Source organism: Eucalyptus grandis, chromosome 2 (genome assembly GCF_016545825.1).
Source record: "Eucalyptus grandis isolate ANBG69807.140 chromosome 2, ASM1654582v1, whole genome shotgun sequence".
NCBI classification, from domain to species: domain Eukaryota; kingdom Viridiplantae; phylum Streptophyta; class Magnoliopsida; order Myrtales; family Myrtaceae; genus Eucalyptus; species Eucalyptus grandis.
Window position 1 is genome coordinate 6,962,328 of NC_052613.1, and position 18,340 is coordinate 6,980,667.

At 37.7% G+C, this 18,340-nt stretch overlaps 1 protein-coding gene across 1 annotated transcript; it reads left to right on the plus strand.

Moving 5' to 3' along the window:
- The first annotated feature begins 6,255 nt into the window (after window positions 1-6,255).
- LOC104434346 (LON peptidase N-terminal domain and RING finger protein 1) lies at window positions 6,256-17,429 on the plus strand. The gene is made up of 18 exons (XM_010047287.3): window positions 6,256-6,844; window positions 8,027-8,137; window positions 8,948-9,030; window positions 9,202-9,286; window positions 9,368-9,454; window positions 10,008-10,069; window positions 10,151-10,344; window positions 10,451-10,511; window positions 10,666-10,843; window positions 11,702-11,740; window positions 11,822-11,883; window positions 12,061-12,097; window positions 12,646-12,695; window positions 12,785-12,854; window positions 14,887-14,962; window positions 15,986-16,065; window positions 16,143-16,211; window positions 17,084-17,429. The coding sequence occupies exons 1-18, from the start codon at window positions 6,773-6,775 to the stop codon at window positions 17,141-17,143; spliced, it is 1,476 nt and encodes a 491-aa protein (XP_010045589.2). The 5' UTR covers window positions 6,256-6,772; the 3' UTR covers window positions 17,144-17,429.
- Window positions 17,430-18,340: the final 911 nt, after the last annotated feature.

Below are 18,340 nucleotides of genomic sequence, written 5' to 3' on the forward strand. Positions count from 1 at the left end.
CGTTATGATCATGTTTGGTAAAAGTTGTTCTCGCTCCCGTAACAACAATTTATGTTCTTTTTTGTTCCGGGAAACGAAAAGAATAGAAACCTCGTTTGGTAAAATTTTTGTTTCAGGGAACAATTTCCAGAATCTATTTTTCTCTCTCCTCTCTTCTTCTCTTTTCTTCATATTTTTCTTTTATTCTTCTTCTTCATTTTGGCCCTTCGCTGGCCTTGGCCATGGCCGGTGCTGACGACTGGTTAGATAAAAGCCGACAATCTCGCCGGAGCATCGCAAGCCCCCGGAGATGCCAAGCCTCGGCCTCGCCTAGGCGGCGCAAGGTCGGGCTTCGCTGTGCCAAGGCAAGCCCGACCTTGCGCTCTTGGGCGAGGCCAAGACTCACCGTGGCCAAGTTGGCCTTTGGCGAGCTTGCTAGCCAAAGAGAAAAGATATAAGAAAAAGAAAAAGGAAAAAAATAAGAAAATATAATTAAAAAATTAAAAGAAATAAAAAAATCGAAGAATCCTACCAAACATATTTCTATCCTAAGAATAGAAATTTTGGGAAGTTACCAAACACGTTCTTTTGCTCGAAATTATTCCCGAAAACAGAATTAGAAAAAAATTATTCTATAGAGTAGAATCATTATCAAGCGGGCCCTATATATAACATGGATGGAGTTAATATGGACAATTTTTTCAACTTTAAAAAAAAAAAAAAAAAAAAAAAAAAAAATTGATTATTTTATATGATTTTATTTTATTCATTGTCGCTAGCGAGAGTTGTGACATTCTTGTTGCCTAGCAAGGGCTCGCTTGTCTCACCTAGGTCCTCACCGACCACAATGAAAAAAATAAAGTAAAATAATATACATAAATAATTATAATTAAAAAAACTGCAATAATTATCATCATTAATACTAGTAGTGTCATGTAGAATGACTAGCATCCATATTAGTAATTTTCAGCCAAGAACTAACTTGGAAAATTATCGACTAAATTGACTAAATTGGAAGGTATAAAACTGAACTGGCATCTATGAAATATGTTTAAGATATTTTTAGTAATTTTCTTGGGTGAAATGGGGGTGCTTAGCTTTTGCAACCCTTCAAGCATCATCACTAAATTCCATGAGTTTATGAGGATTTTTGTCTTAGTAATAGCTTGCATCTTGATGAGATGACCACTATTTGAATAAGACCTTCGGGCTTCATGGAGGTCTCGACATCACAAGCTCAGTTTAAGCTTCAAACTTATAACCTCTTGTCAAAACATCATGGTGATGGTAATCCATTCATCATTATCGTGCTTGTTATTGTTATAACAAATGCAAGAGACGGGACTATGTTTGGCACAAATTCTTTTAGGCCTCATTGAAGTTATTAGAGTTTTTAGATCGTGTCCGACATGCTCCAACACATGTCAACAAGTGTCGGAAAATTTGACACATGGTCAACTCTCTTAACAAGCTCTAGCACACTATTCTAGGGTTTTACGAGATCAATTAAAAAAAATCAATAAATAATGAGTCAAAATGTAAATAAGTATATAAAAATAATAATAATAAAGGAGGAAAAGAGAAAACCTAGTCTTTTATTCTCTTCTGATTTTCACTTCCCATGACTCACAATTTTTAGTATAAATTCATTATAAGCTCTTATTTTATTATTCATTTATTTGTGAAATTCAATCAAGTTAATTTGATTGAAATAATGTATGTATAAAATTACACATTCAATGTACATGTCTTATTTTGGGAAATGACATGTCGGCGTGTCATGTCGTGTTGCATGTTGGTGTTGGTTCTACTTAGGTTATTACAAGAGTCTGCTATCTCCCCTTTTTCTAACCTACATAGAGATTCCATCGTTTCACGAACTGTGGACACCAAATGGGACAGAGCGCAAACGGCCACTTCCAACATCGAAACGACAATGTGTATTTTCCATCCAATGCCGTCTCTTCCATTCCAAGTCCATGGAGATAAACCTCCACGACCGGACTCCAATCCCCCCATCAAATTCCCATTTGGCCAGTGTCTCCTCATTTAAACATGGAGCCAAGTCAACCCTTTCCCGTTGACTTTCCATCGACATCATGAAACCCTAAATCCCCAAAGGAGAACGTTAGCATAAATTCCATCGTGTGTGGATGAAAGAGTAAAGACACGCATGAGACGGTCTCGCAATCTCTTCTGAGATTCCTTTTGCGACTGTCTTAGTGCATGCTTGGCTCGAGCGTTCGGCACATAACGGACAGATTCTACTCAAGGGTTTTTAATCTTATGGCCGATGGAGATTAGTAGATTATAGTTCCGATAATTAAGTAAACGAATTACTTATGACTCTTTGTGGGAAAATGATATAAATGCTGTCCCGAACTTTTGAATATTTTCATATAATTTAGATATTCTGTTTGATAATTACCAATAGTTCATGGATCATATTGATTAAATTAAAGATTTGAAGATCATATTATACATTGGACTAAAGTTCATGGATCATTTATACTATTGTCTCATTTCTTTTCAAGTGAAAGAATGGCTCATGATTAACATGTTTCATATGGCATGGCAAGACATGATGTCAATTTCTCTGCCCCTATTCCATCGCATCACTTCTCAAAATAACCAAGACGTTCGAGACATTTTTGAGTTTCGATTATATAAACCTTCCTTAGAGGGAAATATAGTAATTTATCCATTGAAATGAAATCTTAGAAAAAGAAAAAAAGCTCAAAGTTTCAAATATTAAAACAGACAAACTTCCGAGCAAAGCCGAACATTATTGACATTTTCGTTGACAAGTGTTTTTGAGCATTTTTCGAACATAATGAAAGGGTAAATCCTAATAAGAGAAAATGAGTGCATCGAAAATTGGAAATCCTTTGTAAATAAATTTAGTCAACAAAGTTTTTTTTTTCTAAATTCAGTATACGAGGAATTAATTAGCCGTATTCAAAAGTGTACTTCCAACAAGCTCCATTTGGTTCTGAACTCTAGGACAAAGGGACAGACAAAAATCAAATGAAGTTTTGTGTCGCAGAGGATTCGAAAAGGCCACACGATGTGGGTTAAAACCCAAATTATGCGGTGGCTATATCTCTTCTAATTTATTTATTTCCTGAGCAAATTTACTTGAATTTTATTTTTGTGTTAAATTTTTTTACTTGAATTGAGGAGATTCTCTTTTCGGCAATTTTGACCTTACATTGTTATATGCTTGTGGCCAATGCCGTTAACAATGGAAATAGGAGGACCATTAGCAAAGGGCCATTAATTAAGGTCAATCCAAAAGTTTAGCTGTTCCAACGTCCTCAATTGCGATTTAAGATAGGAAAATGATATAAATGGTTTTTCACCTTTGACCTAATGTGCAATATTATTTCCAAAATTTTAATTTGTTCAATGTAATCCTTGAACTTTTGGTACATGTTCAAATTTTTATTTTTTTTGGTATCTAGGGAACCTCCGTGCGTTGCTTCGTGGCAGAGTAAACCTTAGAGGAAGCAGTAGAGTCACCACCACCCTTACTGCCCTGGATAAAAATAAAAGAGAACATAGGATATTTTTATATAATTTGGGGATAGTTTGAACAAGTTACCAAAGTTTAATGATTGTTCAAGGACAATATTGCATATCAAACTAAAGTTTATGGATCATATCGAACAAATTAAAAGTTTAGAGATCATGTTGCACATTAGGTTAAAGTTCAAAGATCATTTATATCATTATCCTTTTAAGTAAAGATTTAAGCTATGGATGACATCCAAAAGTCAAACTTACTAAATTTCCCATATGTCCCTAGTTAAGGGACTTCAGCCTCCTTTCAGTGTATGTGGGTTAAGTAACACAGGAATTTACTCTTAGAAAGGCCAGAGTCGTCTTCTGATTACCAACAAAGCTCGTGCCGATCTTGATTCCACCAAGATGGGTGGTTTTTGGATAATAATTTGATTAATCGCTCACTTTAGTTTGGCAAAGAATAATCTTCAGGTTGTCCATTTTCTTTTGTCATATAGCTACTGGGGCATCAAGCAATGGAATAGTCTCCACCACTTCTCACAGAGCCAGATACACCTCCCGGTCAAACTAAATTTCTATTAACTTAATAAAAGTCAACGCAACAAGGTAAACCCCTCAAAACACCAGTCTCTTGGCCCCAACCCATATACCCATTTTTCTTTTGTAAAAAAATTATTTCCTAACGCCCTTTTTTTTTCTAGTAAAGTCCAATCAATTTAGCTCATTCCCCTTGTCATCGTGCATATAAACCGACAAGAGAAGGGCACGAGAGCTGCGTGGTTCTCTCGGATTGGGCGAGAACCTGATGAGATCATGCCATGTAGGTTGTCCAAATGGCAGATGACGACATCATGGAAAATTACAATGGAACACTCCCTTATTTTTATTTTTTGGAAACAAAATTATGATGGTTGACTTTTCCAGCTGTGGTCAAACTTTTGATGATGGAAAAAGATTAGTGTCAGGCAGTGGATGCAACCCAATGAACGTGTACCTCTTGCTGGACACACACTGCTTCTTCCTACAATTGACACCCTATATGCCTTCTATCGCGGGGCCCACGAGCGTCGCTGCGGTGACTATCGATCCGCCTCGCCGCTAAGCTCGACTTTAGGGCCGGTGGTGGGCTTTAGGGAAAAATTGGGGTTGATGGTTGATTTTGCATTATCTCTTCCTTTGTAACCCTATTGGTTTAAAATATAGTTGAAAGTTCACATCATATGAAGTGCTCTATTCTAGACTGTACCATCGAGAAATCCAATGGAACGTCCACTTTGACATGCCCTTATCATGTGTCGGGATCTTTTACGTGAGTTCTCGCCAACTCTGATTCGTGCCTAGAAAGTATGCCTTTGACTTCTTAGGACATGTTTGTTTGTGTTCTTTTTTTTATTCCCCGAACACAATTTATGTTCTTTTCGTTCCAACCAAGGTATTAAAAAATTAAAAGAAACAAAAAGAATAAAACGTAAAACATTCTTTTTTATTTTACATTTTTGTTTTAAAACAAAATATATATTTCTATTCCGGGGAACAATTTTAACAAAAACATTACCAAACGCATCTTTACATAATATGCATGAATCTTGATGAAAAAAACATTTGATCATTTGAACTCGGAATTGCCCAATGGTTGAAACACTTCGGGCTTGAAAAAACAATTTTAAGGTCATCGTAATAATAATAATCCTATTTTTTTTCCCTTGGTGTTTGTCTTTCTCTCGGCCTCAACGGCTTCTTCTTTTCTTTGGCCAAATGTTGTTTCACTTCCCACACCCCATCTCATACTCCCCCCCAAGCTACTGCCTTAGCTTTTTATTTAATGGCTGAACAGTGTAATTGGATTTGCATGTCCAAATTTAGCATCAAATTGCCCCCAAAAAATTAGGGGTAGAGTTATTGTATTTCTCGGCTTTTTCAAAAATTAAAAAAAGTGCTAGCGAGAAAAAAGGTTTGATTGACGCATCGAGAATACAGGTTGTCTTCGTGATATCTCTCTTTTATGGAAGTGGCGATTGAGATGGAGATAAAAAATCATCAAGATAGCCACAGAATCTTTAACTTACCCATTAAAATACAAAGACATTAAAGTGAGGAGGATTACTCAATGGTGAATATGCAATGATTTTATTCATTAAAAATCGTTTTGGTAACGAGGAAATCAATGTGTTGGGGGAATATTGACTACTATGATCTCAATTTGCTTTCCCTAATTACCCAAGAAATTCATAAGTGCTTGAGTCGTTTAATCATGGGTTCTTTTATACAGTGCTTGATAGGTAGTTTTCTAGAAGGGTTTCACAAATACAGATTATCTATATTTTGAGAGCAGCTTTATTTAACTTGTCATGCTAATTCTCTTTATATCGAATAAATCAACGCATACTCAAATTGGTAAGCGACATTATCTATTTACCTGGACAACTGTGAAGTAAAAAAGATCATCAACTAGATCAAATCAAAACATACCATAGATAAAAAAAAAAACATTTGAATCAAATGAATGTTAGCGTTTGAGTTTGACCTAAAACTCTTAAGACAAGCCTGCACGTGCGGCATAGTCACATCCCAAAATCACACCAAAACAACCAATAAATAAATAGATAAACAAACAAATTGAAAGGAAAAACAGAGAAGGAAAGAAAAAGGTAGGCCCCCCCTTCAACTTTTCATATTAGAGGAGCTGCCATAATGACATGTCCGTATACATTTCACCCAACCCCACCAGAGAAAATCCACTGCAAAGCAGGGGGTGCAGGGGGTGAAAGCACAGCAAAATCTCTGCGCAAACGGCCAAGAAAGCCTCTTCAAGATTTCCTTCCCCATCCCCCATCCGAAGGGAGGAGACCACGCAGCCTGCGTCTCCTGTCTTTCCCTTGTCAGAGTCCCCACCAAACCCCACCTCCTCCTGCTTTTACATGGATTAAAATGAAAAGTTAGAGAGAGAGAGAGAGAGAGAGGGGATGGTGGTGGAATAATATCGAGCGGAAGCGTGTGCATATTGGGTATTGAGCGACGTCCAGCGAAACACGTATCCGATACTGGTCCGCGAACGCATGAAGGACCCGCGAGCGAACACGACGATGCGCCAGTGACGCCGCTGTTGCCCGCATTTATTTTCCCCCGCTTCAAGATAAGGCGCGCGCCCTCCCTCGCTTCGTCGTGTTATCGAGGCCCGGGGGGAGCCGACGATTCTTGGGTCCGAGCGAATTTTCTCTCCTTTTGTGGTTGGTGTTGGGAAGGAGGAGGAGGAGGCGGGTCGTTTCGAATGTCGGGCGAGGAATCGTCTTCTGGGTTCTCGGCTCTCGAAGGGGTCGAAGACGTGGAAGACTACATCTGGGTAAGATCGTGTCGCTTGCTTTCTTCCGTCCTTCCCTTTTCTTGAAAGCGGGTTTGGTTTGCGGGGGAGAATGTGGGTTTTCGACGACGAGGAATTTGATGTTCGTTTTCGGTCGAGTCAGAATTGATCTGTTGTACTTGGTTTTTTTTTTTTTCAAGAGGTGATCGAACGCCATTCCTAGTCTGTTTTGAGAATCCCTTTGGAGCGAAAGATGGTGCGCAGGTGTGATGTGACTCGGAGTTCGGTCGCGAGTTTTCCTTGTTTTTTTCTCTCTGGAGATGGAAAGGGCTGGTCCCCATTCCGTTCCTTTTTTTGTTAGATTGCCGTGGAAATGCAGGAAGAGGAGAGACAATTTGGTGTTTTGCATGTCTAGAATGCTCCATTTTTTAAGACTTCCTGCATTTTGTTTGCATTGAAGATTCGATGGAGAAATAGCTACAGAGAATTTGAAAATTGGGAATTCCTCTACTTTTGAACTCTCGTTGATCTGAGAAAACAAGAAGTCTCTCTCTGAGAGCCTCGTGCAATTGACAAAGACCAAGCTGATCTTTCTTCCACTTTTTTTTTTTTTTTGGGTAGAAAATAAAAGGTTTTTTCTCTTCATCATTTCCAAACTTGGCTCTTTTTGTTTGTATTCAGTTATGTGTTTGGTGTCGGACAATATTGTTGTCAAAAGACAAGAGAATCGGTTGGTTTTTCTTGCTTTGTTCTTCTGTTTGTTATATCTCTTTATCATTTCCCGGGTGTTGAGGATTTCAAGGAAGCACGACGAGATGAAACTGAGACAAAGGTGTTCTTTTTCCTTCTTTTGCTACACGTCAACTTGAGTTGTTGGTACTCCATTTGAAGAGGAACACTAAGCTGACCGATTTATTCTAATGACAAATGTCTATCAATATTGCACTGGCTTTTCAGGACTATGGCTGGCTTAGTTGGTGTGTAAAATAGTGGGAAAGGACTTGATAAATTATATGACAATTGTCTCTTCTTTAGTTCTTCACTGAAACCTGCATAGCAAAATATCATTTTGGTTGCTGAAGCAGTCCTCATTTCTTCAGGTCTTATCAACCATCACAGAAAGATAATTTACCTTTCATTTGTTGGCACTCTTAAGTATATGGCACCGAGCATTTGAAATTTTGTTTCAATCTACGAAGAAGTTTATTTTAATTAGATTTGCAGGCGAATGAGGGTGAAGGGTCGCTGCCCTGGGACAGTTTTAGTCATGTCTTTGATCTTGTGCAAAATGGAAACCAAGCATTTCGACAGAATCGTCTTGAATCATTTGAAAAGGTGCGATAGTTGCTTGCCTGCTTCTTTGTTTCTGTCTTTGTTTTGCATATTCCCTCCTGGTAACAGCAGTGCTCGGGTTTGATAGGTATCTGTTTTAGGGTCTTATATTTTCATGTGAAACTCGAGTTATTATTAGATTGTGCAGACTCTACGGTGTATAAAATTATCCCGATAATTGCTAACTGATCTTAGCGATTCATATCCAAGTAGGTTGTCTTAGTTATCTAGGATAACCTCATTATTGCTAGTTTCTTCCAAGGACAAATACATCCCTCGTTGCACGTCAATCATAACCTTTTCTCAGCTTGGATTGTAATGCACTTTTTGATGTGAGGTTTGCATTGCTCTGTACAATATTTCTTGTTTGTTTCAGTTGGAGTGCATGATCTTAAAGGCTTTTTTGACATTGTTTTCAACCAAAAAAAAAAAAAAAAAAACTGTCTTCACCTGAGCCTCAACTATAATACACTGCTTCGGTATATGCCTTCTGCACTATATTGGTTGGTAATGATAATTAATATCATGCTCCTGCTTCTTTCTCATAACTCAAATTGAGAATATAAGCTGGATCTTTATCAGACTAGTTTTGGGAGGTAGCAGCTGAAATGATGTTTCTGATGGTACCTAATCTAATTATATTTTTGGCCAGAGTACCTGAATCTAATTGGCTATACCCCTTAAAACATTGATTTGATCCTGTATTCAGATTGCACTGAAAAATTAGGCTGCTTGATGCCACAGATCATTATGGTGTGCATTTCTGTCCTTTTCTTTATTTTCACCAACTAATTTTTTCAATCTCTTTGGCAGTCGATCGATTACTACTCAAGGGCAAACAATATCAAGCCCAATGATCCTGTCATTCTTGGGAACCGATGTGCTGCTTATATAAGGTTTTTTATCCTACCTTTTCTGTAGTTTCTATTTGTTTTGGTATGTTACTTCTCGAACATGGTTGCTCAATGTCTTATATTTATTCTCATGGCTTTTTTTAATCTAATTTATTGATGACTTTTGACAACTTTTCAAATTTGTGAATCTAAAAAGGGTTTCTTTCTACTCAGGATAAGCCAATTCTTAAAACTCAGAAATCCGTCAGACTCTGAACATAGTGCATTGAATGGCCTGGATCCTACAATACATGCAGAAGTATATCCTGCCCTCTTGTTTCTTTCTTAACAATAGGATTGTTGTAGAGTTCTAAGCCAGTACTCTCTGTTATTGGTTCAGCTCGCTTTAAAGGATGCTGAGAAGCTACTGAGTCTTCAAAGTACTTCAGTCAGACCATATACTTTGAAGGCCAAAACTCTTTTATTGGTAACACTGTCCCTTTCCCTCAGTTTTAAAGCAGCCAAGGGATGGATTTATCCCCTATTTTCATTATCTTTGGGATGACGCATAGATTTTATGTTGCTTATGCGCATGCAATATTTACTTTGAGATGCATTTTGGAGGCGTTCTTTATTCTTGTTATGATTTTGTGTATTACTTGGTTAGAATACGCTTTGACAAGAACTTGCATGAGACATGTTCATCCTTCCTTCTTGATTTAGCTTATGAATTCATATCTATATTTGTGAATGTATGTACGTTCATGACAAACATAAGATATTTTGGATAATTTTATCATTAAACCCTGCCTTTCTTTAATACTCTAAACCTTTAGTTAATCAGTAGTGGTGTCAACTTCTATGTGGAGTACACAGACTTCAGAGTCCTCATGTAAGTGGAGTTGACTGACCTGACTAAGTTGTGAAATTACGTAGTGCTGACAAGATGCTGGCCCTTGGCTTGTCTTTGGTAAATTTACATGAGGACTCTGAAGTCTGATTTTCGTGGTGCTGACACTAAATGTTTCATTTTTTGGCAGTTGGAGAAGTATGAAATGGCTAGGGACATAGTAATATCTGGTCTTCAGGTGGATCCTTTTAGGTAACATGATAATTTTCTACTCACCCACATTGGTTCTTGGAAGCACATGATTGATATTATCGAGTTCTGTTTATTTTGCAGCAATCCTCTTCGAGCTATTCTCCAATATTTGGAGAGAAATTTGACTGGACTAGTGGAGAGGCGAGGCCATGGAAGACCCGAGCGTACGGATGACTTTGATTGCACACTATGCTTGAAACTACTATATGAGCCAATCACAACGCCGTGTGGTCATTCTTTTTGTCGTTCATGCTTGTTTCAATCTATGGATCGTGGTGCGTGATACATCATTTTTCCTGTACTCTCACTGATGGTTTATACTACATATCTTTCATATGTGTAAATTTTTAGCCTTTTTAAGTCTTACTTTTCAATGGCTAGGTAACAAATGTCCATTGTGCCGGACAGTTTTATTTATGAGTCCTAGAACATCTGCTGTCAGGTGAGCTACCTCGCCAATTTTTTCTTTTGGCACATGAAATACCATAGGAGCTGTCTTCCATAGTTTCTACTTCCCTTGGTTTCATGGTTATGAGGAAAAGTGTTCATGAATTAATTTATAATTTGACTCTAAATGTGCATTTTCTTTTTATCAGTGTGACACTTAACAACATCATTCAAAAGAACTTTCCAGAGGAATATGCCGAAAGGAAGGCAGAGCGTGAAAGTCTTACGTATTTAGGAGTTGATTTGGTGCCCCTTTTTGTGATGGATGTGGTTATCCCTTGCCAGAAGTATCATCTTCACATTTTTGAGCCCCGATACAGGCTCATGGTAAGTTAGTTATAGTAAACAGTGCTCAGCCAATCAAATGAATGTTTTATTTCTAGCCCATTCGATGTAATGTACAAAATGAAGCTTTAGTATAAGTAGGATAATTCTACGAGAACAACAGTAGCATGTGTCATTATAAAGTGGTGAAGGGATGTCAAAATTCACATTGAAAAGAACGATATGATTTTTTTGTCAAATAGCTTGAGCTTGTGGTGCATGAGATTTGCAAGGACTGACCTAAGTTAGTAGTAAGAGATAACCCCTTTGGAACTTAGACTGCCTAACATTAATGAGGACAAGCATCACATTATTTGTTAAGTGAGCTCATCCGACCTAGTTTTATACGTCATACTGTTGTTGCTATAATGGAGAAGCTCTGGCAAGCAGTTGCCTCTGCTCATCTTAACTTTACTTTTAATCATCTGCCTTGCAAAGGCCCATGTGTATATCGTTGACCAGTTGAGTCGAGATGTCTGGTGGGCATTGCCCGTAATTTGTGACTTACCTCTCTACAGTCTGGGAGCTTCTTTGCACGATTCAAAATCCTACCTACAAGTTGGAGAGAGAATCCACAGCACAAAAACTAGCTTCTGGGAGGATTGCTTTCTGTCTTAAAAGTTCTTGCATTTTTGTAAAGCATGATGAAAATGCAGCAATAAATTCGCATGCAATTAAAGCAGAATAAAACTCAAGTCATAGATTTCTAATCTGGACATGACTTTGGTGCTGTCTAGTATTTCTCTAGCCTATGTGGTGACCTGACCTGTTACTTTCTATACAACTTATTCTTGGAGATATTAGCTTTATCATATCTGCAAATTTAAGTAGATAATGTTTTTCTCTACTGTTTTTTAACAGGTGAGGAGGATAATGGAAGGGAACCATCGGATGGGAATGGTATTTTCCATAACTTATGTTGGTTGTATCTGACTACTCCATCTGATTAATTGGGAAATTAATTATTGTTCCATAATGTAGGTTGCAATTGATTCCAGTACCGGATCTATTGCTGATCTTGCTTGTGAAGTGGAAATTACTGAGTTAGTTTTTTAACATATTTATCATTTTAAATTGTTCTTCTCTCAATTTCTGAAGTTCTTTTAGTTTGTTTTAACAAAATACTTCACTAGCTACATCTCGTCTTCAAGATTGAAGCTTCACTTCGGGTTGTCATCTCTTGTTGCAGTCTTTATATTTCTATTCTTTATTCTATGTAGGTGTGAGCCACTTCCAGATGGGCGTTTCTTTATAGAGGTGAAAAATTGTCCATTACTTAAGTGACGTACTTTATTGGATCCATGCTGAGTTTTAATGATGAGACCGAGTGAAATGCTCAAAAGTTTGATGGTTGATGTAGGTCATTGGAGTATTTTTTATGTCACCTTTCTGTGCTACAAATTTTAAAGATGAGACTGACGGTTAAATTGAGACAATTACTTCAGAAAGTCTTTTTTGAGAAGTCTGTGTTGATATACATGTCTATTGCATGGTTCCAACACTGAACTTTTTTTAAACACCTTTGCAAATTGATCCTTTATTTCTTTTGTAAACTCAAAATGTGAGATGGAGAAAGAGAAATATGGGGCTTGCTGGCAGAGCAAGTTAATACTGTGAAGATGTTAACCGATTTCTATACAAAATGAGAAGGTGTGAAAAATAAGTATCATCTTTGAGCTGTCTTGGCTCCATTAGACCAATGGCTCATCATAACTCATCATGGGTCGGTGCCTGTTTGATGAAAAATACTATGCTAACTTTTATTGCTATCTGATTTGATCTTAAGTGCTAAGACAATTGTGCAGGTAGAGGGCAGGCGCAGATTTCATATAATACGATCCTGGGATCAGGATGGGTGAGTTTTCTGGAAATGTGGTCTTGTGAATAAATTTTAATCTGGTGGATGATCCATTAAGATACTTTCCTCTTTGATAATAAATGTAGATATCGTGTTGCGGAAGTTGAATGGGTACAAGATGTGCATCCTCCACAAGGGAGCAGAGAAGGAGTCGATGTAAGTTTGTCTTTACACTAGGTATCCAGTCTAGATTCCCATAGTTCTCCTTGCTCATTTGCCGATCCCATAGGAGTTATGTGAAATTCTAACAGATGATGCCTCTTTGGTGGCATCAATTGTAGAACATCTTCCATCTAACTCTTTAGGAAGTTCCTGAAGTTATAACTGGTGATAATCTGGACAAGGTGCTTCAGATTGGCAAGACCTTAAAAATTCTTTGGTTTTAGTAGCAAAATGAAATTTTGGATTGGGAAAATTCATCAATTTGGAATGTAATATGTAATATCATTGGACAACAACTAATATAGTTTGCCACTGTCATTTTCTTCATAGAAAGGTGTTAGAACTACGATTGTACTTTCAGTTGCATGAAACCTGTATTGTTTAAAAGCCACTTCATACTTTTGTTTATAGATTTCCTAAAGCTAAGTCCTTTTCTGGATGAGTTCTGGTATTGGCCAGGGCAGTGAATTCTGTCTAGTATAATAAATTTTAGTGATAGATAATAGATGCACCTAAAGTTCTAAAACTTGTCATGATGGCCCAATTAAGTTATAAAATTCTTAGTAGTGGAATCAAGTTTTAATTGGTAAAATTGGTGCAATGAAGTTCATCTCTTAACTACGTCTGATCTGTCTAATGAAAAAACTGATGTGGCCTCTTCTATCATTCACTCCCCTACATGTTTGTTGACGTTAATTCGAGTGTGAATAAATGACATCGTTTTCTGCCAAATCTTAATATTTCGCCTACATCAATTAAGTGTGAGTTCTGACCCAAAAAAAATAAAATAAATAAGTGTGATTGAAAGTAGAAAATTCTGAAATGTAAAATAATATGAAAGAGACAGAACCAGTGACGGCCGGCAACTGGCAAGGGCTTGCTGGCCCTCCCCATGTCGTGTGGTCATGACAATGGTGGCACCACCACCGTGTGATGCAACTAATTCTTCTTGATTTTCTTTTTGAACGATGAAATGAGGTTGCAGCCATACATGCAGCATCAGATGTTCAAGAAAATTTTGTGGGCTGTAATTGGCTTAACATTGAGGCTCCTCTTTTTTCTTCTATTTATTTCCTTGAGACTGCTCCATGTCAAGCATCCTGATTTGCTTCTTCTGTTTTGGCATGATGCTGAAAATAAACCTACGCTATTCATTCAGTTTGCTGCAAAAGGCTGTTCGCATCATTATTTTAATAAGTCTAGAGCAGAAATGCAAATAGTTTTTATGAAGAATCATTGCACCACAAGAATATGATTTAAAAATGCCCACATTCAAGGCCTACCAAGTTCTATGTTTCAGATGAATGAATTAATTGGCATCCTTCACTGGGTTTGCTTGGGAGAAAAGGAGGATTAATCTGAAAGAAAAAATTAACTTGGATTGTTACTGCTACCTTTGGGGGAATTGTTTCTGCTTGTAGCCATTGAACTGACATGTCGTCCTCCAAGGGGAAAGAAGAAAAAAAAAGGCGCCTTTCTGTGCTTAAGTTCACTGTTGAACGATGACATGGGGAACCTCGTGCATTGCTTCACAAATGGTCAACAATGGTTCCTTTTTTGACTTTTATCCTTTTTTAGTTATTTTTATCCTTCTTTTCCTTTTTCATTGCAAGTTTTCTAGATTTTGTGATGGTTGGCTCTCTGTGAGTGCCACATTGCACCACGTGTCTTGAGCAAGTAATAAAGAAAGTCATAACATTTTTTGCTAGCCATAATAGATGAAGTTAATAGATAGATTTGATTGCATCAATTTAATAAGTTTTAGGACTTGATTGCACTTCCTCTACAAGTTTTAGGACTTTCAATGCACTTATCCCCAAATTTTATGGAAATAATAATTTCCATTTTGCGGGGGTTCTTTATGGCTGAAAGATTCTTTGTTGGACTCATCTCTAGAGTGATGAATTTCAGACATAGAATGCATATTTTGCAGAAATGGCAACAATAAGAACAACACTTTTAGTTTATTTGCTGCAATCTTTGGCTCTGCTACAGTGCTAACAAGATAACCTTTGCGGCTTTGCAGTTACTAGAATTGACCACTAATGTAGCTGAAGATGCTTTGTCCTGGTTGACAAGAGCCAAACAAGCAGCACGACAAGGTATATGTCATGAAAATGGCCTTTGCAGCTCCACTTATTGTTGCTTCTGTGGCGTTGCTAATAGCAAATGCTGCTATTACATCTGAGTGTTGGATTGAAAAATCTCAGGACTACTTTTAGCTTTCTGTCTCATATCATTTTGGGATCTTTTACTTCATCTCCTTACATAGTTTCATATTGAGTGAAGCAGCTTGGAGAAGCACTATTATTTAAGTCACTTGGGCGGTGTTTGTAGCTAAGAAAGTTAAACCAACTCCTTTGCCACATAAATATTTTAGAGATGATATCTGAACCCACGAAGTCAAGGTAATGAGCCTTGCAAGAGACCTAGCTTCTCTACCTTATGATGAAGATTGGGAGCAGGGTTTACCAAACCAACCAGAACAAGCATGAGTACATGCACCCCCTCCATGTTTTTATAAATAGCTTACATGTAGTGATGAAAAGTTGCCACTGATTGTACAAATGCCTTACCGTCCCCATTGACAAACATGCATGCATTATTTCATGAAGTATTTGTGGAAAGTAGGGGATTTCTTGGTTCACTTTGGACTATATTTTAACCCAAACTAAAGTTGTAAATGGAGAACCTCGATCCTTACCCTAACCAATTGTTATCTTTTTGGTTCGGTTTCGGAACATATTAATTCGTAACGTAAGGTCAAGCATTTATACTGAAGCATAAAAGACAATATCCATAATTTGGATATCATCACATCAAACTTATCATACAAAATACAATACAACATAGGAATATATGATCTCTTAAGCAAAAACATTGAAACCTCAGTCCTTGAGTTCTCGTCACGTGTGGTTCAGTTTGCCTATGTGAGCCACGATAATTGTGACTACAGTTGTTTTCTCATCCTCTAACATGTAGCAAATGCACAGACATGGCAAGGTGGTTAAAATTGTGGGGCTCTTACAATTATTCCGTAGTTGTGATTTTCCATTGAGTGAAATTAAAGATGCTTTTATCCATCAGGGATTGTTCATGTTGCTGATACTTGATTTTATTTGCAGATAGATCCAAGTATGAAAAACTACTAAGCCTGGAGCGCATGATGCCCTCACCCCAAGATCCTGAGCGCTTTAGTTTCTGGGTACCTTTGTTTATCAGATTAATGAGAAGTGCAACAAATCCCCTGCGTTATATAGCTAATCTAGCTTTTTTGTTCAGCTTGCTACTCTAACAAATCGGAGGCCCCAGGAAAAGTTGGATCTCTTGCGAATAAAAGATACTAGAGAGGTATTTAATCTATCATTGGTATTTAGTGATACATCTGCCTAGTATTTATTATCTGGTGCAATGTTTTGCTTGTACAGTGAATGAATCTGCATTTGCACTTTTGCTAGTGTAGTAAATTAATCATATTGTTAAGTGGAATCTCCCCCTTTGAAGTGTAATATATCACCAGTTCATTTGTATTTTTCTGAGTTTAAGCTCTGAAATCTTCTGTGCCAGAGAGTGTGTGCCATTGGCATTTGGCAGTAATATAAGACCATCTAAGGCAGTATTCAGCTTGGAGAAATAGGATTAAAGATCATGTTTGTTTGTCCTAGAATAAGTTACCACCATCATGTCTGTGTTGAGATTTTTTTATTGCACGTGGCCTTTTGTGTTATTTATGTTATCAAGCCTGTCCAGATGCTAAATTGCTGAAAACTTGATGACATTGAATGTGCATAGGCATACCACTCCCCAGGGAGAAGGAATCTTTACTTTTATCTGTCGACCTATTGTGAATGTCACCCTCTCGTGGTCGATCTATAATCGAAGGCCATAGTTTTTCTTCCTTAGGATTTTGAACATTTGTGGTGTTTGATGTGGATGGCCTCTGCCGCCACTGTATCAAACCTGCTGGACAGTGATACAGTGTTCTTGGAATTGCTTGAACGCCAGCCTCATGTGATGATTTTGTTGTGCTGTTTCTCTGGCCTGCCATGTGATTTCGTTGTGTTATTTTGCTTAGGCAATCATGTAATTGCCATGAACAGTGCCGATGAGATGGTCGGTGATTCGATTTGGTCGTGTTGGATGTGTAGCTAGCATGATTTTGGGAACTCTCGTTTCTCTTGGTCGTGTCATTAACTTTTGCCCTCCTCCAAATTGTTTTGCAGAGAATCAACCGAGGGTTGATCTATCTCAGAACCGAAGAACAGGGCTGCCGGATGCAGTAATACCAATAGTAATCAGGGGTTTGTGCCCCCACAAGTTTTCCGCAAATAGATTTTTTTCTTCTTCTTCAAAAAGTATATTTATTTTTTGATCCGCAAATCGAAATTTGTGGATCCCTATTGATTTCTTGTAAAATGAATGCTGTAACGGCTATATGTGAAGGTACAATTTTGGTCCGACATAGCTGATAGAGTAAGAACGCGAATCTTGTCGGAACATAGGCAATACAGTCAGCGGCCTGCAGGTCCTCTGACCTTCGAAATCTGATCTTGAAATCGATTTTCTGAAGCTGGCGGTTCATCATACGTTGTACTTAATGCTGCTATGTTCCCTGCCAAAATAATAAAAAAGATAGAATCATGGTACCTGATTTTGATGTTGGACAGTCATTGTTATTGCAATCTGTCAATGTGTTGGTTCTCACTGTTTAGATCATAGAGCTCAAATGGACATTAATTTTCTTAAAGGTATTAGAAGAAGGCTATGCTCTCACTTTTATTTTTATTTTTTTAGGTAGTCTCACTTTGAATTAAAAGTGCAACATAACTTTTGAAAAAAAAAAAAAATTTGCTCCACTAATTGGCTTGCTATTGTTAGGATTGATAAGTACTTGGATAATAAATTCTTTTATTTACTTATTCTAGTCACTTTTTATTTTATTAGGTGATAAAATAAGAAATGTAGTTTTACGTCATTAAATTTTTGTATTCTGTTTTAGCTTATTTCATACCAAAAAAAAAGTGGACATAGAGTAATGATCATTTAAGATAAGCCTACATTTTGGGCCTCTGTGAGGGCCTGGCCCGTTTGTAACAGTGCTTTCTTTTAGGCCCCACGACTTGTCACCTAAGATAAATAAGAAGCCCATTGGACTTGACAAAGCATTCTGTCCCTCTGGAAAGCTGGCCTAGTTCGAACAAAATTTTAAGCACATTAAGCCTTAAAGCTGGGCCCAGAATTGGTCCATGGGCCCGAAAATGGATCTTCCTTCTACCATTGGGCCCCGAAATTGACCTGGTCTGCCTAATTTTGGCCCAATCTTGAGATGGGTCCCAATTGTGGCCCATTAGGCCTAAAAGGGGGCGTTTGTTAGGCCTGACGTCATTGCATTGGGCCCTACAATGACCGACTAGACCCTGAAATGAGTCTCATCAGCCCTACAATGTGGCACAACCCCATTGGGCCCCAAATGGGCTCAT

Bases quoted from the DNA above. Each gene is read 5' to 3' on its own strand.
- LOC104434346 (XM_010047287.3), top strand. From the start codon at position 6,773: ATGTCGGGCGAGGAATCGTCTTCTGGGTTCTCGGCTCTCGAAGGGGTC. The intron at 11,884-12,060 runs GTTAGTTTTTTA...TATTCTATGTAG, and splicing joins TGTGAAGTGGAAATTACTGA to GTGTGAGCCACTTCCAGATG. The intron at 16,066-16,142 runs GTACCTTTGTTT...TTTTTTGTTCAG, and splicing joins CTGAGCGCTTTAGTTTCTGG to CTTGCTACTCTAACAAATCG.